Consider the following 24,644-nt stretch of genomic DNA (forward strand, 5'->3'; position numbering starts at 1 on the left):
AAGGCAAACAGTTTGCTGCAACCAAGAAATGCTGGAAAACACTTGGGTAAGATAATCTTCCTGATATATATATTAAGAAATAGTTTATGTTCTAATGTGGTGAACTGAAATAATAGACCACAAATTATTGGCATATACTAACTAGCAAACAGTAATGTTATCAACTGGACTTTATGGATGATGTTGCTACAGAGACCAGAAAGTTTCCCAATAAAAGACAATTGCTACAAAAGAATAATTGAAAGTTAACTCATAAGGGTGACAAAATAAATTTTCATGCACATTTAATCTATAAATGTAATAATTCAAAGCACATATCTTACATAGAGATTATTAAATTAAAATTATTGCTAGGAACCTACAATTTAAATATTTAGGACTGGGAAGTTTTTCCTTGCTACTTAGCCAATTTCTTTTCTAAGATGCTCACAACCTGGTTTTGGATAATTACAAATAATAAATTGTGCTCAAGATTTACTTTGCTTATAAATCTTTTCAGAAAAATATTTTAAGTTAATATTGAAAAAAAGAGTTGTCTTTAGGTCCTAAAATACTAACTTCTAAGCCATATTAGGGTTTTCTTACCTTAAAATTGAGCAAACCCATTGCAGTTTCCACAAAAGGGATTAAGTTCATAGGTTGTTCAAGTTTTCGGCCTTTTAAGTAGAATGAAAATTTGTCTGAAAACTAAAATCGAAATTGTCATAGGTGATTAGTGAGGGAAAACGTACAACCACTGGAATGTAGACACAGAAGTAGTATTTAAGTCTTTGACCTGAGGAAGTAATATCCCAGCCTCTTTGGTCCACACAAAAGAATTTAAAAAAAGAAAAGAAAAAAGAGGAAAGACCAAAGGAAAAAAGGTAACAAAGTTCCCACCAAACTAAATAGTAAAACCCCAAGCATTATACTTTTTTTTTTTTTCCTAAAGGAGCAATTTGAGGCCTAGGACTTAGAACTGGAGGGAGAGATTCTTGAGTTTAAATGCTTCCCTTAAAAACATATTTATTTAAGACCTCTCACCCTCACTTTTTAAATGCAAGTGGTGGGCCCCTAAAACAATGCCGCCTGGCCCTACCTGCCCTTCTGTTTTTGTTTCATACCCAGCACTGACATCAGTGTAACTGCTCAACCTTCTACGTGGAATCCGTATTATTCATTATCGTACCATTACCCTTTGTTCAAGAGGGTTTTCTTCATAATTTTTTAGCTTACCTAGGAAGACCTTAAAAAGGAAGTTTAATTCTTTGAAGACCAAAGCTCGCCAATTTTTTCCATGAGACCAGTTCACAGCTAGCTCTGCGCTGCCAGTGGGGTAGCCCAAATTCCAAAATCTATCATCTGGAAACATACAAAAGCTCTTGCACAGACACCCCCCCCCCCTTTCAAAAGGAAAAAAAAAACCTCACCACACTCTAAATTGTAAATCTATTATGTCTATCTAGATCTAATCAGATGTGGGAAGATTAAAAAAACACACACAGGTATGACAAAGATATTTTTGTAAATAAAGATGAAAACATATATATCCATTTTAAATTTAAGGAATATTCATCCATTAATGGATATCAAAGGAAAAGGGAATTTTAATCATCTCTCCATTCAGTCTCAGTTGGGTAAATCATATCTAAGAGATTTGCATAAATATAAACCATCAAAGACTTTTCATCTTCAAAGGGGGTTTCAAGACCCTATAAGCTTTGTACTGTAATCATCGCAGGTCACCACCCTGCAGGAATAGGGCTGCTATGGCAACATAAAAAAACTAATGCTTAAGGCTTAGCATAATATTCTGACTAATAGAAAGGAAACTCATTTTAAAAGCTGGCAGCCTATTTACCAGAAGCAGGATTAGAGGTGTTATTTCCCCTTTTAGCTGCCCCCTCCTTGCCTGTGCAGCCCCCCCCCCTAAAAAATCTAATCACTGGGATCTTTAAAAAGCTTTTGAGCAATTTGCAGTAACTTTACAATTAGGCTAAAATAAATCACAGCTTTCAGTAATGAAGAATTATTCCCAGTTGCTCCCACTGCTCCCTCCCTTCCTCCGTCACCATCATCATCACCTCCTTAGTAACTTTGCAAGGGAAGGAATAACTCAACCGAAATAGCAAGAAAGAAGAGAGGGCTACAATTTAATGGGACAAAATGTATAGCATTCCATGTAAATGAAAATAAAACATAATTTATGTCACATTTAAGCTAGAAAGCAGGTAGTGACATATTGGTGGTTTTGGTGTTACATATCCAATGGAGGGATTCTTTTTTCTCATTAAAAAAAAAAATCGTGCAATGTTACTTGCTCCATGGTTTGTGATAATAGTTATAATTACAAAAATCATCAAGTTTAAAACTAGGTAAACGCTCTACAATATATTCCCTGTTCTCAGTGAGAAAAATCTCCAACCCCTTTTGTTTTTTTAAGCCAATAGGGGCATTTAAAAATTAAATATTCCAGCCCATCCTCCTTCCCCTCCTCCCCTTCTTTCTTAAAAAATTGCATTAAGTACGCACACAAAAGGTAACTAGTGGAGAAGTTTCAATTAATTTTTTCAAAAGGAGACGATTAAATGTTTCCGGCCTGGTAAAGTGTTCATTTCAGCGAGGTGGAGGGACTGGGGGGGCGGGGAGGGAGGAGGAAAAGAAGGGGGGAAAATCACAAAGAGATTGGGGAGGAGATGAAGTAGCAGGGCTCAGCAATTCTTTCAATTCCAGTGCACACCCAATAGTGTGTTGGAAGAATGCACACTGTTCGGGATTTGTGGGAGAATTGTCCCACGACAAAGGAGGCAGAGTCACGCTTGTTATAGTCCAATAAGCCGTGCCAGTCAAACAAGAACCCACACTAGCGACAAAAGGCCAGCAAGAGATTCTCACACAAAAGAAAACAAGGAAGCCCATCTTTCAGTTGTGCATCAGGCTCTGGATTTTATGCTTCACATAAATACAAACGGAGAGGAAAAAATAAACAGCCCAAAAGACTTCTGTTAACTAGAAATCCCATTTAGATTTCGGTGCGTTCCTCACATCCAGGGATTTAAAACAGGGAACAGAAGCTGGAGCGGAAGGCTGGGGTGGGTCCCCTCCTCTCCAATGAGGGTAATAACGGTGATAAATAGACATTAACTAGGAAACCAAAAGGGAACAGTGGCTTCGGATTCCATTTCAATCAATTTAAGACACATTCAAGGCTAGAAGCCCTTGAAGATATTAACCTAGTATAACCAGTATCTCCCGGCCTCTGAGAGTTGACCTTGGAGAGGAGCGCTCCAGTGTAGAGAGTAAATATGAGTCCTTGAACACCGGGCTCAGAAGGTACCAACACGGAGCTGTCCAGCTGAAGGATAATGGCAGCTACCTGTGCAATTCTAAATTCTCTAGTAGCTGCATTAAAAGAGTAAAATGAAGCAATTAACATTATTAAAAACCAATGCAGCCTAAATAATATCATTTCAACGTGTGAGAGGTCGGGGGACTACAACATCTTCAAAATCCCATGTGTATTTTACACTTCCAGGACATCTCAATTTGGACTTGCCACATTGCAAGCGCTGGGTACCACAGGTGGCAGGCAGCCACGGCACTGGAAAGCACAGGCCCAACGCATCTATGTGCATTAAAAAGGTGAGCAGTTTCCTCAGGTGTTACAGCTACTCAGTGTATTGTTACAGTTGCAGCCACAGCCTCCGAGTAACCCCAGATGTGGCATCAAAATCACCACTGTCCACACCCCCTTACCACGCCTCCAGCATTTACGTGTCACAGGCCCTCTGTCCTGGAGTGGCCCAATGAAATGTTATTTTATTCAGCAGAGATCTGCAGAATCATAGCACCCCTTAAGTAAAATCTCGCCTTCCCCCCTCCCCCCCTCGCCCCATTTTAACAATGAAAACAATCATAGTATAATTAGGCCCATTTCAAAGTTTTCTTAAGTAATTTGACATGCCAGGTTTTTATTGGCCGAAAAGTCTGTCATGAAACACAAACACACCTGTCAGCAATTTAAAAAGGAGGAACTAGAGAACTGTTCAGGAAATAATATCTGTGCTAATTAAAACCACTGGTTAAAAGCTTCCTGTTTATTCCTCTGTTTGCCCTAAGGAGTGACCTTTACCGCTCCTCCTCCAGGTTCATTTTTTCATTTGTGGCTAATGTGCTTTCTCGGACTATGCTGTCTTCCAATCAAGCTGGCTGGGTAAGGCCCACTTACAGCACTGCTCTCCCAGGTGGAGGGTTGGGGCCTGGAGGGGTGTAAGAAGCTATCCAATCTCTAGTTTTCAAGAACTGCTCTGTAAGGGCTACTGAGGACCCTGTGCTGTCCAGTCCACAAATCTGATGAGGGAGCAGAGGCATCATTTCAAGAGTAGAGCTGTCCCGTTAGAACACTTTGGGCAAAGCCAGGTTCTCTGTGGGTGAAGAATATGGTCTCTTGGGCTCACTCCTTTTTCTGAATTCCCTTTCTGCTCTGTGTATGTATTTTCAAAACCGGCAGCACCCAAATGCTTCCTTTCTGCTACTCCCTCTTAGCCAGTCTTGAGTCTTTAATTAAAGCAAAGCATTAGCTACTCACCCACCGGATTTCCTCAGGCCCTTCCACCTTGGGGAGCATCAGGCTGGAAGGAAGGACCCGGGACTGCAGGAGGGTCTCCAGGTCCTCTTCGGCCAGACCACTGGACACTGAGTTGATTCTCACACACTTTTCGGTTGGGCCCAGATCAAAGTCTTCAAGAGTTTTTACTATTCTTAACCGAGCTTCATTCTGTCAGTGTTGAGAAAATGAATCTCCTGAGTATATTTATCATTGAGAGGAAACAACCCAACTGTCTGTGAAACTGTTATGTGGATTTAAGCCTGGGCATCATGTCTATATCTACAACTTTCCTGTCTACCAAATACTAGTGACTGGTATTTGAAATAAGTCATCCGATCTGATAGACTGATTTCCAGACTTCATTCAAGGTGACGTGGAACATAGGTGATGGTCACTGTGATGTATACTAGCGTACTTCTAAGTAGTAGTATCATTTTGCTCATTAACATTACTTCTCAAGTGCAAAAGTAAATTAATTGATAGGTAGCATTTACTTGGTACAAGGCATGGTTCTACGTCTTCTATCTGCTATTTCTCATTTAATAAATATGAGGAGCTAGATAATATGGGTAATGGCAATCTCATCTGTCAGCGTAGTCACATTAAGGGAAAAAAAATAAAAATTTGTTTTTCTTTTTCCATATGCTTCATGCTTTTTACTCACTTTTTAAAAAAAATATATTTTTTGCAATGGAGTTGAATCTTGACACTTAATTAGGAAGGCACGCATAGGAAACTGACACTCCACGCTACAAAAAAGCTCCAACTTATTCAGAAGGAAGGCAGTAATATCACCAAGAAACCCCTTCATGAAGTGGAAGGAAATATACATGTTTTTCCTTTGATTTGACAGTCTTTGCTCCAGTTAAGGAAAACTGAACGGTTGAAAGCCTGCCTCAGTATCTGAATTGTCCTCAGCAAAACTGTATGAAACCAAACATGTTATTGATTGGCTTTGAGTTGGGGGTGATGAAGGTGAGGGGAGCCGGGAAAGGAGTGATTGAGGGGGTGGGGGTTGGAGTTGAAAGAAAAGTACTTTGAGGTCATTACTTCCTGGCTATTTCAGTTTCAAAAACAAATTCTTTCAACTTGCCAACAGCCCTCAACTAATTCTCATTGTCAGAATGAACACGTATCAAAAGTAGTTTCATTTGGGAAGAGATTTTATGATACTAATAAAACTTTAAAGCTTCTCACTGCTGATGAATGTAGTTTAAAAAGAAAAGTTTTAACAATATGCAGCCATTTGCACAGCAATACTTATCTAGGAAAATAGCAAACTGAAACGGTGACAAAAAAGAATGATTTGAGCTGATGTTGAATCTAAGTCTAATCAACAAGACAAGCCAGGACAGTAGATTTAAACCAGACGGAAGTGGGCCTGCGACCCCATGGAAGCAGGGAAGGCGTCCAAATGTGGTCCGAGTTAAACAGTGTGAGGAAACGGTAGCTTAGAGTTGTCAGGTCAGATGGAAACAGTACGTAGGACAGTTTAAGACGGCTCCGTGGAGTCCTGATTTACAGAGCTCCGATTGCCAATAATTAGACCAAGCTTAGGCAAAAGCAAGAGAGCGCTCACACGAGCTAACGGGAGGGTGACACAGCCACAGTGGCCTGGTTCCACGCCATGCTGTTGGCCATTCCACGGCTATCTAACGCATCCACTCCTTTACCATGCCCTCTTGTTACATCCACCAAATACGAAAATCCCGAAGGTGAAAAGCAGACGTTAACTCAATGTCATGGTCCCAAGGCTGTCTAGAGCTGGCGAGAGAAATGCGTCCAGCTCTTGGGCAGTGCGTGTACTTAGGTCCCTGGCCTCGGAGAACCTGAAATGTGTTGTGCTCTGTGTAGCCTGCACCACCACAGACTCAGGATTGCAGCGGCTCGTAAACATTTCAACCTGCAGGATTTCTTTCAGTAGCAGGTCGAGCTTGTGAAGGGTCTGTTGGGACAGTGAATGGAGAATGGAAGGGAACTCGCTAGATCATTTAGGCTGAAATGCATTTTAAAACTAGAGCTATTGGATTCTTCTCTGCTTTCATCTGCCTGTGTGCGCAAGGACACAGGATCACGGGCAACATCGACTTCCTACATTGTTCATGTTGGTGTCAAACAAGATGTAACCTTTAAGTTATTTTGCTGTTTCACTTGGATTTGAAAGGGGACTGTTTGTTCAAAGCTCATGTTCTAAACCCGTTGGTGATTTTTATCTCAGGTCAGATTGCCATGGTTTCAGCACATTCCGGTTTACTTAGTAAAATTCAGCCCTTGTGAAATTGGCTGCAAACGAAGTACCTAATTCCAACTTTAGGCATAATCTGATTAGTACTTTTCCTGTTACAATAATGAGCAGCAAATAATCAGCATTTTATTAGACTTTTTCTCCCCCCCGCCCCCCCTCCCCACTTCTGGCTCAGAATTAAAACCGAGCTCTTTCCACTTCATCATTCTGTACCTTTCCAAAAAAATAAAAAGATGGCTTTGGAGATATATTGCCACACAACACCCTTATTAACAGGCTGTTGCTTGCTGCAATTTACATAAACTAAGTGTGCATCCCTCTGCCATGTATCCCAAAATATCCAACCACGGAATTCACACCAACCAACAAGCATGGTGATTTTTTTTTCTTTTTGGTATTTTAATGGTGAAATATGTTACTGTGCTAGCAAACATACCCATGCCATCTGTCGGGTGAGAGGAAGGCAGTTTCTAAGAACAATTAAGTTTAGTTCAGGGTGTTCAGCTAGAGAGAGCCACAGTCCACCCAGTTGTGAAAAGAAAGAAATGGGGTTCACTCCGTTCTCTGCCTTCCCCTCTCTCTCCTCCTCCCCTCTCTCTAACTTCTTGCTACCATCTCTCTCTCATCTCCATCTCCTCACTCCCTTTCACATTTCTCTCCTTTTCTCCACTCCTGTTTGGCCCTGACCATCCTTTCATTTCTATCTTGTTAGGGGATTAGCAAATACAGCCCGGCAGCCACCATCTCCTCAGAAGGGCTGGCTAGGTGATCTGCTGAGATTATTGGGAGCTGAGTGCTCCCTGGAGAAAGAAGAAAATGAAAACGAAAGCATAAAGAGGCCACTCAAAAAAGATCTTTTTTTGGGGGCGGGGGTAGGGGAGTGTCATATTCTGGTAGCAAAACGGGTTGTTCAAAATGAAGTTTAGATGGAACCGCATTCTAAACGCGCTAACACGACAGGGCGGCTTTGGTGAGCGCTTCTCGTGTAGGATGAACTTGTTCCCCTAAGAACTGACAACCTGGAAAGGTCGGAATAATGGAGCGAAGGCCTTTAGCAACAGTTACATCAGGACTTTGCGGAGACTAATCAGCACCGTGTGCTCGGTAGCAGGTCTGATTCCAGGTGGGCCCCGCGGAGGTCACGGAGAAAGCTGGCCTGGGTCGGAGACTTCCCAGGGCCCTGGTCTAAAAGGGGGTGCTAGTGAAGGTCCCGCATTCAATCGATATTCCGTGCCAAGGGCTGCTCGGTGCAGTGGACCGGTGGCTAATAAACTTGTCCTTCTACATAAGCCACCGTATTATGTGACTGTGTCTGGGCCAGGAACCAAGGCGTGCTATGATTTCAGAGCCTGGGTCCTTGTCACCTGGGGAAGGGACACGCTCCGGTGACGTAAGAAAGCGGGTAAATCAACCATCACCGAGACCTGCAGACTCCGAAATTAAAGGAGAAAATATGCGTGCAGTTGGTTCAATTGGCACCCATTAAAGCTAATAACTAATCATCCTCGCAAGTTTCTAGCTCAGAATGATCAAATCTGCAAAGAAAACAACATCCGTCCACTTTTACACTCCAGTGGAAGAGGTGGTCCCTCGCGGCAGGGTGGCACAGTCTCGCCATCTGGAGAATAAATCGAGTGTGAAGTACAGTATAGTTTGGGACCAAGCTCCGTGGCGGCAGCTCAGCAGTCAGTTCATTAGTTCCAAACTTCCAGGGATTAGAGCCACATCAATTCTACTGTCGGATAGGAAGAGACAGACCGGATTCAGATTCAAGGAGGATTGTGACAACCAGGAGGAGCCCCTTGGGCTTATTTATAAAACTACAAAGTATAAACAGACCCAAATAAGTGCCTTAAATAATAGCATTATCACAGTTTCATAACATCTGAATTAACACCTTTCCCTTCATCCGCCCCCCCCAACACACAAACGCACACACTGAAACCTTGCATGTTAACGTATAGTCATTTTCAGAAGAAATCGCAAAGACTACCCGGATGCAACAGGAGCAATGAGGAAGAAAGCTGTGTGGCCGGACTGAGATTTGGTAATTAAGAAATACCAAAGACTTTCTAGACTCCAGGGAGATGCATAACATTTGTGATTTTTAAAAATGTGTAATTAATATTTTCATCCTGCAAAAGGCACGCTGCCACGCTGCATATCCAAAATGATATGTGAATCCAAAATGTTAGTGAATTCTATCTTTTCTGCATCGGTCCAGCTCATGTCATTTCCATTTTATCTAATTCCTAAAATGATGTCACAGGCATGGAGTGGAACAAATTTTTGGCAGAAGGGCTGGATATCAGAATCAATATGAATTATTTTTTTGAAAAATGTGAGAATGTTTGAAATAAATTCTGAGTGAATCGTTCCATTTAAGGTCTCCTTTATATAACTTCTTTTTATACATTTATATTAAAAAACAGAAGTGCTTATAACATAAAACATGTCATAACTAAGTAATTTATATTTTTGTATTTTTCTTATAAATGTATAAAATTTATTATAATCACAGAGACTTGTAGTGACTGCTTGAAAACTAAAGGCAAATAAATTCTCATTAATTATTATAACCTGGTAGTGTTTCTTTAGGCAAGATGATAGTGCTGTGTTTTTTATCCCATTGAATTTTTCACATGAAAAACAAATCTTAGGTTGCCTGTTTTTGAAAACAAAATCTACAACACTATTGAACATACCATGAGTTAACTGGTTTGATATTTCATTCATTAGTACACTGCAGGCACAGTCAACAAAAGAAAAAAATAAATAAATTGGACTTTATGAAACATTAAAAATTTAAAAAATTTATAAAAGGCAACCTACAGAATGGGAGAAAATATTTGCAAATCATATATCTCATAAATAATTAATATCTAGTACATATACATAACTCCTAAAAGTCAACAATAAAAAAACCAATATAATTAAGAATTGGGCAAAGGACTTGAGTAGATTATTTCTTCAAATAAGATAGATATACAAATGGCCAATACCCACATGAAAAGATGCTCAATATCACTGATCATTAGGGAGACAAAAATCAAAACTACAATGAGATACCACCACACCCATCAAGATGGCTACAATTAAAAAAACAACAACCACAAAAACAGAAAATAACAAGGGTTGGTGAGGATGTAGAGAAATTGGAACTCTTGTGCACTATTGGTGGAAATGTAAAATGGTACAAGCCACTATAGAAAATAGGATGGTGGTTCCTCAAAAACTTAAAAATAGAATTACCATATCATTCAGCAGTTTCACTTTTGGATATATAACCAAAAGAATTAAAGACAGGGTCTCAAAGGGATTTGTACACCCATGTTTATAGCAGCATTATTCACAACGACTAAAATGTGGAAGAAACCAAAGTATCCATTCATAGAAAAATGGATAAGCAAAATGTGTTTTATTTTATAATTGGAATATTATTCAGCTTTATAAAGGAAGGAAATTCTGACACATGCTACAACATGGAAAAACATTCCAGGCATTATGCTAAGTGAAATAAGCCAGTTACAGAAAGACAAATACTATATGATTCCACTTATATGAGGTACTTAGTCGAAATCATAAAGACAGAAAGTAGAATGGTGATTGCCAGGGGCTGGGGGGTGGGGAAAGAATAGGGAGTTATTGTTTAACTGGAGGCTTTGTGCACTGGTGGGGTCCCTTGGCCTGGCCTGCAGGGATCGGGCTGAAACTGGCTCCCTGACATCCCCCACGGGGTCCCAGATTGCGAAAGGGTGGTTCTTGGGTGACGCACCCCGGAATCGGGCTCCCTCCTCTCTGGTTCCGGGTGCATGACCCAAGAACTGCCGCTGCCAAGTGACCACAGCTTGGCAGCTCCTGCATTGAGCGCCTGCCCCCTGGTGGTCAGTGCGCATCATAGCTACTGGCTGGTCAGCGGTCACTTAGGCTTTTATATATATACTAGAGGCCCAGTGCATGAATTCGTGCATGGGTGGGATCCAGCCAGCCCGCCCCGATCAGGTGGTGCATGAATTCATGCACGGGTGGGGTCCAGCAGGCCTGCCCTGATCAGGCCAATGTGGCCAGGCCAGCTGAGGGGAGGGGCTGTGGGCAGTTGGCTGGCCGCCCCTGCTCCCTGGTTGAACTCCCTGTTGAACTCCCAGTCGAGGGGACAATTTGCATATTAGCCTTTTATTATATAGGATAGACTAGAGGCCCAGTGCACAGATTTGTGCACTGGTGAGGTCCCTTGGCCTGGCCTGTGCCCTCTCACAATCTGGGACCCCTCAGGGGATGTTGGAGAGTAGGTTTCGGCCCAATTCCCACAGGCCAGGCCAATGGACCCCACCGGTGCATGAATACTGGGGCTCTAGTATGCATATAAGATCTTTGGTTAATCTCTTCCTGCCCTCCCCCCTTCCCTCTGAGATTCATCAGTCTATTCCATGATTGCATGCTTGTGGTTTCCGCTCCTGCGTTGAGCATCTGCCCCCTGGTGGTCAGTTAGCGTCATAGCTACCGGCCGGTTGGCCAGTCGCTTAGGCTTTTATATATGTAGATGGGTATAGCATTTCAGTTTTACAAGATGAAAAGAGTTATGGAGATAGATAGTGGTGATGGTTGCACAGCAATATGGGCGTATTTAATAACCACTGAACAATGTATTTAAAAATGGTTAAGATGGTAACTTTTGTTATATGTATTTTACAACAATTAAAACAGGTGAAAAATGCACTTATTGATTCATCTCACAAATTATTACATTCCATGTAGTATTACATGATTACTTTAGAAACACAGATTTTGGTAGAGCAAAGTTTCTGTTGTGTTAATTATGAAAGATACATTAATACATAAGTTTATAGTAAAATGCCCAATCAGTTTTCATTAAAAAAACTAAGAAGGCACAGGATGTATATGGATGGGTGGCTCATAATACGTAATTGCCTTTTCTGCCCCTCAGATACTTAATGAAAAAGAAAAATTTCTACCAAAAAACCCACTAAAATATAATAAATCTATAAAAAATCATTTTGAAGGTCTATGAGCAATTAAAATGTTTTTAAAAGACATTAAAACAATGGCTTTAACTTGTTAGGCTTTTGAAAAATTTAATAGAATGCACACTTAAAATTTGTGCATTTCATTGTATATAAATTTTACCTCAAAGGACAGAGAATGGTGAACAAATGTTGAACTCTTGTCAATGATAAGCACACAGTGTATTTAAGGGGAAATGTACTGCTTCTTTCACAACTTACTTTGAAATGAACTTAAAAAGGAAATGAATACACTTGAAACAAATATAAAATGCTATTGAATATCAACTGTAATTTTTTAAAAAGTAAGTGAATTGATGGATGAGTAGAGGTACAGATACATGGATATATATATATATATATATATATATATATATATATATACCTCTACTGTCGGTAAACAACTTGCTTCCCTATTTATAATGGTCTGGCCCTCTAGCAACTTCAGCGCAAAATTATAGTTAATTTGCCTACAAACGTCAGGTGGTCATACTAATCTGGCCACTCAGTGTATATTAAAGCAGGCAGAGTCAAACATTAATGGAGAGTATAGGAGGTGAGTATATGGGTATTCCCTGTTCAATCTTTCAACTTCTGATGTTTGAAATTTTTGCAATAAAACATGGGAAATTTAAAAAAATCTGTCTAAAATATTGATACATAATTTCTAGAGCTGGTTGATGAGTAGTAGATGGGGGCTCTTTACACTATTCTCTTTACATTTGCATATATTTGAATATTTCCAATACAAAATGTTAAAAATTGGTTAATGATTTGAACTTCATTTTACTTGTTATTTGTGGGAAATAATTTTTTGGGAGATTATTTTTAGGCTTGTGATCTTTTTCTAATAGCTTCATTGAAATAAAATTCAAATGGCATAATGCACCTATTGAAAGTGTAAAATTCAATGGCTGTTAGTGTATTCACAGAGTTGAGCAACCACTGCCACATCCAATTTTAAAATATTTGTATCATCCCAAATAGAAACCCTATACTCTTTAGCAGTCACTCCCTTTTCCCTCTGCTCTGGGTAGCCACTAACCTACTTTGTGTCTCTACAGATTTGCTTATTTTGGACATTTCATAGGCATGAAATCATGCAATATGTGATCTTTTGTGACTGGTTTCTTTTACTTAGTACAATGTTTCAAGGTTCGTCATGTCGTAGCATGTATCAGTATTTCTCCCCTTTTTTATTGTGAAATAATATTCCACTGTATGGATATACCACTTTTGCTTGTCTATTATCAGTTAATGGACATATGGTTTGTTTCCACTTTTGGCTATGAGGAAAAATGCTGCTATGAACGTGCATGTACAAGTTCTTGTGTGGACATCTGTTTTCATTTCTCTTGGACACATACCTAGGAGAAACTGGAATTGCTGGGTTATATGGTAACTCTGTTTAATTTTTTGAGGAACTGTTAGCAAAGTGGCTGTGCCAATTTTCATTTCTACCAGCAGTGTATGCGGGTTTCAATTGCTCTACAGCCTCACCAACATTTGTTACGATCTTTTTGACTATAGCCATCCTAGTGTGTGTGAAGTGTCTCTCACTGTGCTCACTATGGGTTTTATTTCCCTGATGACTAATGATGTTGAGTCTCTTTTCATGTGTCATTTTTATATATCTTCTTTGGAAAAATTTCTATGTAAAAAACATTGTGATGAAATACATATAACATATCCCACTGTAACCATTTTTGAGTGTACCTTTTAGTGGTCTTAATTACATTCACAGTATGGTGCAACCATCACCACTATCTAATTTCAAAAGTTTTTCATCATCCCAAACCAAAATTCTATAACCATTTTTGCAAAAATTCCTCATTCCTTCTTACCCCCTAGCCCTGGTAGCCTCTAACCTACTTTCTGTATCTATGCATTTATCTATTCCAGGTATTTCATATAAGTAAAACCATACAATATTTGTTTGTTTGTTTCACTTAGTATCATAGTATTTTAAGGTCCATTCAAGTTGTAGCATGTATCCAAATTTCATTCCTTTTTATGGTTAATAATATTCATATATATATATTATATTACATTTTTAAAACCCATTCATCCGTTAATGGACATTTGGGTTGTTTCTACCTTTTAGTTATTGTGAATAATGATGCTATGCATGTCAGCGTACAAGTGGCTTTTGGAATCTCTGTTTTCAATTCTTTTGGAAATATATTTAGGAGTAGACTTGTTGGGCCATATAGTAATTCTATGTTCAACTTTTTGAGGGATTGCCATATTGTTTTCCACAATTCGGTTGCATCATTTTACATTTCCATCAGCAATGTACCAGATTTCTAATTTCTTCACATCCTTAATAACCCTTGTTATTTTCTATTTTATTTCTTTGCTTGTTATCGAAGATAACAGCCATCCTAGTGGGTGTGACATGTATTTTATTGTGGTTTTGATTTGCCTTCTCTAACGACTGATGATGCTGAGCACCTTTTTGTTTGCTTGTTAGCCAGCAGCACACCTTCTTTGGAGAAATGTCTAGTCTAGTCCTTTGCCCATTTAAAAAAATTGGGTTGTTTGTTTTTTTGTTGTTGAGTTAGAAGTGCCTTTTATATATTCTGGATATCAGATATATGGTTCCCAAATATTTCCTCCCATTCTGTAGGTTGTTATTTCACTTTCCTGATGGTGGCCTATGAAGCACTAAAGTTATAATTTTGCTTAAGTCCAAATTACCTATATTTTTCTTTTGTTGCGTGTGCTTTTGTTACAGGATTCCAGGGCAGGAGGAATAGGGAAACTGAGACAGGAAAGTTTAAAACAGCGTGGGCAATGTGCAGCCAGCTTGTAACTAACAAGCCATTATCTTCCCCAGCCAATGGTTAAAAAAAAAATCCACCTCTCTAAGGAGAGAATGCAGAAAGGGAGGGGGAAAGGAGAAAGAAAAAAAAAAAGGCAGTTTTACTCCCTAAAGAGAAAAGCCAATAGTCTCAAGGCTTGGCAAGATCAAGTTGCCAGGTGCTTCTCATGAATTCTGGGAAGGCCACAAGAAAGTAAAAAGAAGGGAACTGGAGAATTAATCTGCACCAAAATATTCAGCAAACAAATTTTGAAGCCTACAGACAGGAGGGTATGTAACGCCTCAGACCCTCACCCACCTCACTCTTCAGATTAGCGGAGAGCCCGCCTGAGCTTCCTAAGCCAGATGTATAGGTTTACTTTTTCAATAAAGGTGCACACTTTAATTGCTTTAATAAATTGGCTTTTCACAACTCAGTCAAGGTCTCTTGTATAAATTCATTTATATGAGAAGACGAGGCTCAAGGTTGGGAACAGCCCTCTCCCACTGACTCAGGGAGCTGTCTGGTAACACCTCTACACTTTTGTGACCACTTTTGGAAACCACTGCCTAATCCAAGGTCATGAAGATGGATAGCTATGTTTTTGTTTAAGTGCTCTATTTCTAGTTCTAGCATTTAGGCCCATGTATATTCTGAGTATATATTTTTGAATATGTTGTGAGTTAGGGAGGCTTATGATATTTTTATGTTGTGTTTTCAGTCTTTACCATTCAACAAAATACAATAAAAATTCTCTGGGAAGAGAAAGCTCAAGTGGGAAGAAGGGGCTTACTTTCAGCCTCTTCACTCGGGTTTGCCAGTCCTTGACTGGCAAGGGGCTGGCGTTTGGATTTCTTGCTGCCATGGCCCTATCTATTACCCTTCCCCACTCTCTATCTCTTTTCTTTTGCCCTTTCCCTACCTGCTCCTGATGGATTGTCCTCAGCTGCGTGGGACAGGCCTTGTGTTTTTGTGAGAACCTTGCCAGGCATCCTCATGGCCTCTGAGGGGCCTCAAATCCAAGTTCACAGGGAAGTGTTGAGCTAGGGCTGAGAAGATGTTCCTCACAGCACAGCTGCCTATACCTTTTACATTTCTTGTTAACTTTATGAAGTAGCAGTGCGGCTTTGAGGTACACTTGGCGTGTAACTTTTTAAAAAGTAAAGGCTTGTGGTGACTTTTTCTTTCTTTTTAAAATATGTTTTTATTCATTTCAGAGAAGAAGGGAGAGGGAGAGAGAGATAGAAACACCAAGGATGAGAGAGAATCATTGATCAGCTGCCTCCTGCACGATCCCCTGTGCCCTACAATCCAGGCATGTGCCCTGACAGGGAATCAAACTATGGCCTCCTGGTTCAGAGGTCAATGCTTAACCACTGAGACACCGTGGCCAGCTGTGTGGGATTTTTTCAGTGCCAGTAATAACCGCCATGCTCAGATTTGTCTGTGGAGCTCTGGAGTCTGCAAGTTCATGGTTCTTCCCACTCGTACTATTTTCTTTGTTTTCACTCATTGCTTGTTCTCACAGCCTCAGTGGGGCAATGTTATAATTTTTGTCTTCTGGCAGGGCAGCAGAGGCACAAGGAGCAGGAGATTTGTTCCTGTGACGTGCTCTCTCGGAGGGCCTACTAGCACGTCCAAGTGCTGGGCAGGATTCAGAGGATCAACGAACAACGCCGTCACTCAGTAGGTGTTTTACGTACTTAAGGCCAAACATCAGACACTTGGAAACATTTCGATAACTGACAGGATTTGTTCTCTTCTTTAAGATTGTGATTCTGAAAAGAAAATTTCCTGACTACCATCCCCAGATTTTGCCTGATGTCCCTGGTCTGGTGCCTTTAAAAAATGTTAACCAGTAAGAGAGGAATCAATCAAGTGCAGAATCATCACTATACAGGTGCTGGGGCTGGGAGTGGTGGGGAAAGATATAGAGATCACTTTATATTGCTATATACATCAATAGAGGAATGTGCCATCTAGTTGTGGTAATGAAAGGCCCACAGAATCGGAAGTGAAATAAATAACAGACAATAGGGCCCCGGGATCAGAAGTGGGAGGGAGCGCTTCAGGCTGAGATGGGGGGCAGGGGAGTTGAAGATTTCAGTAGGTGCGGAGAAGGGGTAGGACCCAGCGGGGAGCCAGAAATGGGCACCGAGCTGAGGCAGGAAGGGAGAGTGAATGCAGTGGCAGATGGTCAGGACATATGAGGTTAGCTGGGGAAGGTGCTGGTGCCAGGAATGGACAGAAAGATGGGAGATTCCAAAGCAGGCAGGGGTGAGCCCACAATTTAGGAACAAAGGGCTCAGGCCCTGTACACTGGGGGAAGGAAGGGGTGACGGGAGAGGTGGGCCACGCACTGCAGTTCAGTGGAGAAAGTACCTTTTTTCTTGGCAGGTCTGTCCCTTGCAGTCCCTTGAGCACTAAGTGGAGAAGGTCCTCGCTGCTTGAAACTGCCCTGCCCATGGGCATCCCTGGAGTGCGAAGCATGCACTATTATCAGGAGAGGGCTCTAGTCCCAACGCTACTCAACTTTGTCTTTGGAACAGGTGTTTGCACAGGGGTCTCTGAGCCTGGGGGTTTGAAGTGCAGTGCTATGAAAAAGACGCGCAAGTACATGCTGGTCCCCCTCCCTCCCGGGGGCCTTCTAATTGGCCTCCCTCTGCCCTCCCTTCTCACCTGGTGCAAAGCACAGCCCCAAGAAAAGCTGCCCTCTCCCTTGCAACTAGCTATATGGTGTTGTGCAACTTCTCTGGGTTAGAGGAGGTAATTAACTGTTTTGGTTTAAAAGCCCCCTGCTGGGTTGCAGTCTGCGTGGGAGAATAAAAATAAACAAGCGCGAAAGGGAACAGTGTCATCAAAGGACTCGGAACCTACCTTTCTTCATTCTGAGGGTGAAAGCACTGCTGTTGGCCACAGGTGCCACGGATTACCCACGCAGGGCTGCGTCCACTGGCCTTTCATGCGTTTTTTAAACAATAAATCAAGAATGATCGGCTCATAATTTAATGAGGCAGCCTTGCCATGGTTCCAGATCCGCATCACCTGTCCTGGCCGGAGCAGTTTGACTGTGACTTTCTTTAGTTCTCAAGCTGGTTTGAGGAACATTGCTAGAAATGATCCAAATTTGTCCCCTTAATGTAAATATCAAGAACCAGGTGGGTTAGGGTTTTTTTTGTCTGTTTTGTTTTTAAGCCAAAGCCTCTTCACTTCTATGGAGGAAAACATTTGTTTCCCTGGCCATCACCAAATTTTGGAGGCGAGCTGGGCCCCTTCCGTCCGAGGCCACACTCAGGTAGGTTCTGAAGGGGCTGGCGTGCTCGGGGCTCCTGTCTGCGTGCCAATTGCTTCAGCAACACTTCTCCAAGGTGCTGACACAAAGAATCTTGTCTCCGTAAGTAGGAGGCTGTAAAAGCTTACAGAGAGAAGGAGAAATGTCTAGTGCTGAGGCACAGAGAGCCTTGCAGTTAAACCGGAGTTTGTGCTGGCTGCAGGGCCAAGCCTTGTCCTCCCATTGTGGAGAGGACGCTGTAGTGGGGGCAGGGCAGCGTCCCACACAGATTTCTTTTATATATATTGATTTCAGAGAGGAAGGGAGAGGGAGAGAGAGATAGAAACATCAATGATGATAGAGAATCACTGATTGGATGATGATAGAGAATCACTGATTGTCTGCCTCCTGCACGCCCCCTACTGGGGATCAAGCCCGCAACCCGGGCATGTGCCCTTGACCAGAATCGAACCTGGGACCTTTCAGTCCACAGGCCGACGCTCTATCCATTGAGCCAAACTGGCCAGGTACCACACAGAATTCTTTTTCTTTTTCTTTTTTATTTATTTTTATTTTTATTTTTTCCCCCACACAGAATTCTTTACATTCCTCAGTGCTGATCAGCCTTCCTGTCAGCCCTGAAGAAAGAAATCAGGTAGCTGAGTAAGCTCTGTGATGGCAGAAAGAGACCGTAAAGAAAGATTTCTTGCATACACTGAACTGGATCATTATCCTCCCAAACTACTCTGAAGGTAGGTGAGCTTTAAAACGAAAAGGAGTTTTGAAATTCTCCGTAAAATATTACCAGTTGGTTCTCTCTTTGCATATTTTTATTTCTGTTGCTCAAATATATATTCACAACCTCGTTTTATAGGAGCTAATCATTTGTTTTTCATGGTTTGTTGTTTGTCTTGCTTCCTAATTATTTCCTAAGGAAAGTGGTACTTGAAAAAAAGTTCTTTTAGATGGCAAATTTACAGGTATTTTAAAAAGTAGACCTTCTGCACTGTATTCTTTACCTATTTTATTTTATTCTAAAATCAACAAGGAAAAAAAAGAAATATATAATGTGGAAAAGAATAGAGGGTGATGATGGCCATCAGAGTATTATGTACATATGGCAGATTCTGCCCTTTATGGTTTGGTTACAGGGAAGAGTCCAAGCCACACAGAAGGAGGTTTCTCTTTGTGGTCTATTGGAGCAAGCCACAGTTCCTCTGGATTTGGGTACCGTGGAGAAGGCGGCAGAGCCCAGTGTCATCTGACCTAGCTCAAGAACACAGATCTTCTATAATTAAATGTCTCCCTCAACAAAATGCTAATAAAACAATGCAATGGCTGCACCACACTTGATTTTCGTTGCGTTTTACACCTCTTCCTCTTGCCAGCTCTTCAGGTTGACTTTCTCGGCGGCTTCGTGCCTTCGCTGGTGCCAGGCAGGCTCACTGCAGAACCACTGGGGCTTTCTTCCCTCTTTTTGCGCCCAGTAAATTTTCATAAACCATTTAACGTGAGAACAAGCAGGTTAATTTCCCGTGCCGGTGAGCCAGGCTCTCGGAAGGCTCTCTGCAACACTGCCGTGTTCTGGCGTCAGAGTCAGAGGCCTGGGTCCCAGCGGCCAGGATGCTTGCCAGCGCCTTCTCCGTGCAGACACCAGGTGTGATTTAGCATAACAGATTGTGGGGACGCACAGCGGCTTCGAGAATCCATGCGTCAGAACCAAACTGTACCCTTCGTGCGAGACGAAGAGGAAGTCTCATGGGCTAGAGGTTCTGCCAGGAAAGGCCTCTGGACAAACTGGAAATGGGAAAATCACTCCACCTGGCATCACACACCTGGTTTCAGGGACATTAAAATTCTTCTTAACGATATCAGGACCCGTTAAAGGCCTCCTCATATCACAATGCTGTTTTCTTCTAATGGTAGGCAGTGAGAAGAAAAGATTATATATATATATATATGCAAAAAATGGAATTACAATTGACCTTGAACAATGTGGGGGCTAGGGGGGCCAACCTCCATGCAGTTGAAAATCCAAGTATAACTGTTGACTCCTTAAAAATTTACTAATAGCCTACTGTTGACTAAGAACCTTATTGGTAACATAAACAGTTGATTAGCACATATTTTGTATATGTATTCTTACAATAAAGTAGGTTATAGAAAAGGAAATATTAAGAAAATCATAAAAGAAAATACATTTACAGTATTCACTGAAAAAAAAATAAGTGTACCTGCACAGTTCACATCTGTGTTGTTGAAGGGTCAACTGTATAAGGAAAATTTAAAGCTCACTGAATTTTAAAGCTCATCGATTATGTACCTAATCAATGCCTAAACCATGCATGAAGCCTTGGTGGACAGTGACTCTGAACACAAGGCTCCAGGTGTCAGCCCTTGGGATGCTGCTTAGGGAAGACTCTCAGGGAAGAAGCCAAGCTTTGAGGCCAGCGCAGTGTAGACCCCAGAGATGAGAACAAGCTACCATGTCGACAAGCTTCGTGAGCCTCAAGAAGAGGACAGGTCACCCACAGGAGAGAGGCTGAAGTCACATGGAAGATGGTTTTAGGACAAGCTTAGCAAACACAACTGCTGGAATCACCAGGCTTTCCGTTCAGACCATTGCCATGGGCAATTTAATGCTTCGTGATGCACAATTAGGTAATGGAGAGGACCAATGGGGTCCCAATGGCATCCCAATGCTGAGTAATATGGCTTTGGAGTGAAGTATATGTGCTCAAATATCCTAAATCACTTGATAATGATGATACACATGTATACGGTTCTTTTTTAAACTTTTTAAAGGGCTTGCTCTCATTTGCCCTCACAGCAGTTCTGAGATGTAGACAAGGCAGTTTTTTTTTTAACATATTTTATTGATTTTTTTACAGAGAGGAAGGGAGAGGGATAGAGAGTTAGAAACATCGATGAGAGAGAAACATCGATCAGCTGCCTCCTGCACACTCCCTACTGGGGATGTGCCCACAACCAAAGTACATGCCCTTGACCGGAATCGAACCTGGGACCCTTCAGTCCGCAGGCCGAAGCTCTAGCCACTGAGCCAAACTGGTTAGGGCTAGACAAGGCAGGTTTTATTCACCATGTTTGCCTGAAGAACATGCAGGTTATAAGACGTAACTTATCCAGAGATCGAACAGCTAGACAGCAGTTGAGGTGAGGCAGAACTCACGTGTTGGCGCCCAAGCTGGTGCTCTGTCTGTGAAACCCTCATTGCATCTGGGTCTGTGAGTTACCCAGTAGCCTATAATAAACTATTTTGTTTCTGCTTAAAATACATATTTTAAATATATACTTTATTGATTTTAGAGAGGAAGGGAGAGGGAGAGATTGAAACATCAATGATGAGAGAATCATTGATTGGCTGCCTTCTGCACACCCCTGCTGGGGATCGAGCCCACAACCTGCACATATGCCCTTGACTGGAGTCCAACCTGGGACTCTTCAGCCTCCAGGCTGACGCTCTATCCACTGAGCAAAACCAGCCATGGCTTCAATAAAAGTATATTAATTAAAAAATTAAAAATAATAAAAATCACTCACTTGGAAATAAAGAAATCCAATATTGTCACAAACATTATAAGCTGTTCATCTTCAAATGTGAACTAGTAAATTGATTAACAAATTCTTAATTTGATATGTGGGAAAACAGTCACTAAAAGATGTATTGAGACAGAGCTCTGAGATAAGGCCAACAAAATCTGGCCAAAAGAACAGATAGTCAACGGATAAACGTGTAATAAAACAGCAGAATATTATTGCTACTATTGCTCTATGAAGCTGAAATACCCTAAAATGGAGAAGTTAATGAACAGTGTGGATCTGGTACAGAAACAAAGTTACCAAAACAGAGTCAGGGAAGGAGAAATATAAAAATGAAGCCCCTTTCTCTGGCAGTGGGGTGTTTCCTTCTATAAACCAGTCTTAAGAAAACAGCAGTTCATTCAGGAGGTGGTATTTATAGACAGCTATTATGCAGGCAAAAACATGTTTATTTCAGAAGAGATCTAAGATTGCTATTTAATAATATTATTAATGTTCTATGTCAAGTGTTCCGTGATGTTAATAGGAAAAAAGATACTGGAGTTCTTGATGAATGATGTCCATCTTTTTAAATTTACTCATCTGAAGTTTAGTTGTCTAGGGCTGCCATAACCAATTACCACAAACTTGGCTGCTTAAAGCAATAGTGATTTATTCTCTCACAGCCCTGAAGACCAGAAATTTAATATCTAGTTGTCTGCAGGGCTGTGCTCCCTCCCTAGATAATCTTTCCTTGCCTCCCCCAGCTTCTGCTGGCTGTCAGCATTCCCTGTGGCTGCATTACTCTACCCTCTGACTCTGTCTCCATGTGGCCTTCACCTCTGAGCATCTCTTATAAGGACACTTGTCATTGGACTTAGGGCCTACCTGGAGGATCCAGGATGATCTCATCTTGACATCCTAGCTACACCTGTAAGACCCCTTTTCTAAATAAGGTTGCATTTACTAGTACAGGTTCCAGGGATTGGGACGTGGTCATATCTTTTGAAAAGCCACCATTCAATCCAATACAGGAAGCATATTCCATGACTAGGGGATTGAATGGTTCCTTAAAAGAACTAATAGAATATAGTTTTAATAAAGGTGAGTTCTCCCTTTTCCATTCTTCCCTCTCTAAATACTACATGATAGAGCACAGTGTGGTTTAGAGCCATATTCTGTCGCCCCATTCATTCCATGCATCAGTGCCTATTCTCCCTTTTTGCCTCTCACCTCCACCACAAGAGCAACTGTTAAGGAAAAGAGGAAGGTGGTGCTTCTGAGTCATTGTCTTTAGGCCGTGTGCCTGGAGTAATTCTTTCTACCAAGAAATCTGGCTTTTCCATGTAGGCCTAGTCAATACTTTTCATCATCCAGAGAATGCATTTTTAGATGGTTGGCTAAGGTTTGGAATCATAAAATCATGCAATTTTAGGGCTGAAGAAAGCTCAGCAATTACTTAGTCATTTTAGAAACAAGGAGATAAAATTCCCAGAGAGATCAACAAATTACTGAAGGTCACTGAACATAATAGTGAATAGACTAGAACTCAAGTCTCCTGACACCTATTTAAGCACTTTTCACACTATCACACATAATACAGAATGTGTTGCAGAGCTTGCTCCTACATGAATTACTCTTAAGATATTGGCCTCATTGGTGTCATCCAGTGAGATAACCAACCTTCTATGGACTGAATGTTTGTGTCTCCCCAAAACTCATATGTTGAAGCTCTAACCCTCAAGGTATATAGGGGTGAAGCCTTTAGAAGGTAATCAGGTCATAAGGTTGGAGCTTGAGTGGGATTAGGGCCCTAATGAGAATAGATACAAGAAAGATGATCTTTCTCTCTGCCATATGAGCGCATAGCATGAAGGTAGCCATCAATGATCCAAGAAGTAAGTTCTTACCAGGAACCACACCATCCTGCACCTCGATCGTGGATTTCTCAGGCCCCAGAACTGTGAGAAATAAATGTTTGCTGTTTAAGCCACCCAGTCTATGGTATTTGTTATAGCAGTCGTAACTAAAAAAACACAACCCAATGGAATATTCCGTGCTATTTAGTGTGCTGTGGGCAAGTACGGCCGCTGCTCTCACAGAGCTTGCACATTCAGGTAGGTGAATGATGACAGTACCTGAAAGATGCAAGACTCTATGTAGTCAGGAGCACTGACCTCTTTTCCCTTAGATTCTCAAGTAAAAAATGACAACAGTCAACACAACAATAGCCGTCTGATGTAAATGAATCAAAATTATACTTTTTTTTGGTAAGACTGGCAAAAAAATATTTTTTGGTGTGCCGCAAATGTTTAGTAGCTAATTTACGTGTGCCATGAGATGAAAAAGGTGAAAGTCACTGCCTTAGAGGAAAGCTAAAGCAACTGGCATTACCATCTCCACTTAGAAGTATTCCTTATCTTGTCAGATGTCATCATTTGAGTCAAAAGCACTTCTTGGCCCAGAAAATAAGCCCCCTTACTTCTCCCTAGTGCTTAACTAGAGAATCAGGAACCCAAGGCCAACCATAACAACACAAAAAGCTGTTTTTTAAAATTATTAAATTCATCATTAAACTCCACAGAATAAAGTATACCTCTCAGGGACAGTAAAGCCATCAACTAGCTACTTGTAAATGAGAGGCATTTTCTAGTTGATACAGTGAGTGAAAAAGACCCATATGGCAAATCCTTTTGGCATAGACTTCTCTGCTCCGGCTGTCTAATATGTTTCTTCACTGCATTAATTCTTCTTATATCAGAACCATCGCACAATTTGCTTACTTCTCAGGAAGATAAAAACATAAAGGTTTTTGTCTGTAGGATTCTTCCCTTCCCTTCCTCCTTCAACACTGGAGCAGCCTAGTCCATGCAGGATGCCAGTGACCTGGGTCTTTTGATGAAATGGCCTGGATCTTTTGGTAAAACAATCTCAAAGCTCTGGCCCACACAAGATTCAACACAATCCTTCCTCATGAAACAGGAAAGGGGACTAGACTTCTGGGTAGTATTTCACCTGGGCTGGACCCGATGCCTGATGCAGATTCAGAATTTATTTTAAGATGGGTTTTGGCTTGTTGGATGGAGCATGTTGCACTGCTGCTGGCTGGAGTGTGAGTCCCGCGGGCTTGCAGCCCTGTCTTCTTTCATGAGAAATCCTTGCCAATCCAGGATCT

The 24,644-nt window shown here is 41.3% G+C and overlaps 1 protein-coding gene and 1 long non-coding RNA gene across 2 annotated transcripts in view; one reads left to right on the forward strand and one right to left on the reverse strand.

Annotated features, from left to right (window-relative positions):
• The window catches only part of CLYBL (citrate lyase beta like), a gene marked incomplete at its 5' end in the record, with an annotated part of 216,885 nt that overhangs the window by 25,924 nt on the left and 166,317 nt on the right, over positions 1 to 24,644 (reverse strand). The window contains 2 exons of the mRNA XM_014536117.1: positions 586 to 687; positions 4,568 to 4,756. Coding sequence (XP_014391603.1) covers positions 586 to 687; positions 4,568 to 4,756 — 291 coding nt within the window. The remainder of the gene's footprint in view (positions 1 to 585; positions 688 to 4,567; positions 4,757 to 24,644) is intronic.
• Positions 16,569 to 19,277, forward strand: LOC102243294. The gene is made up of 3 exons (XR_312993.2): positions 16,569 to 17,953; positions 18,525 to 18,681; positions 19,081 to 19,277. It is a non-coding gene; the product is annotated as an uncharacterized LOC102243294 (long non-coding RNA).

Source organism: Myotis brandtii, unplaced genomic scaffold (assembly GCF_000412655.1).
Source record: "Myotis brandtii unplaced genomic scaffold, ASM41265v1 scaffold1028, whole genome shotgun sequence".
In the NCBI taxonomy this organism is placed as follows: domain Eukaryota; kingdom Metazoa; phylum Chordata; class Mammalia; order Chiroptera; family Vespertilionidae; genus Myotis; species Myotis brandtii.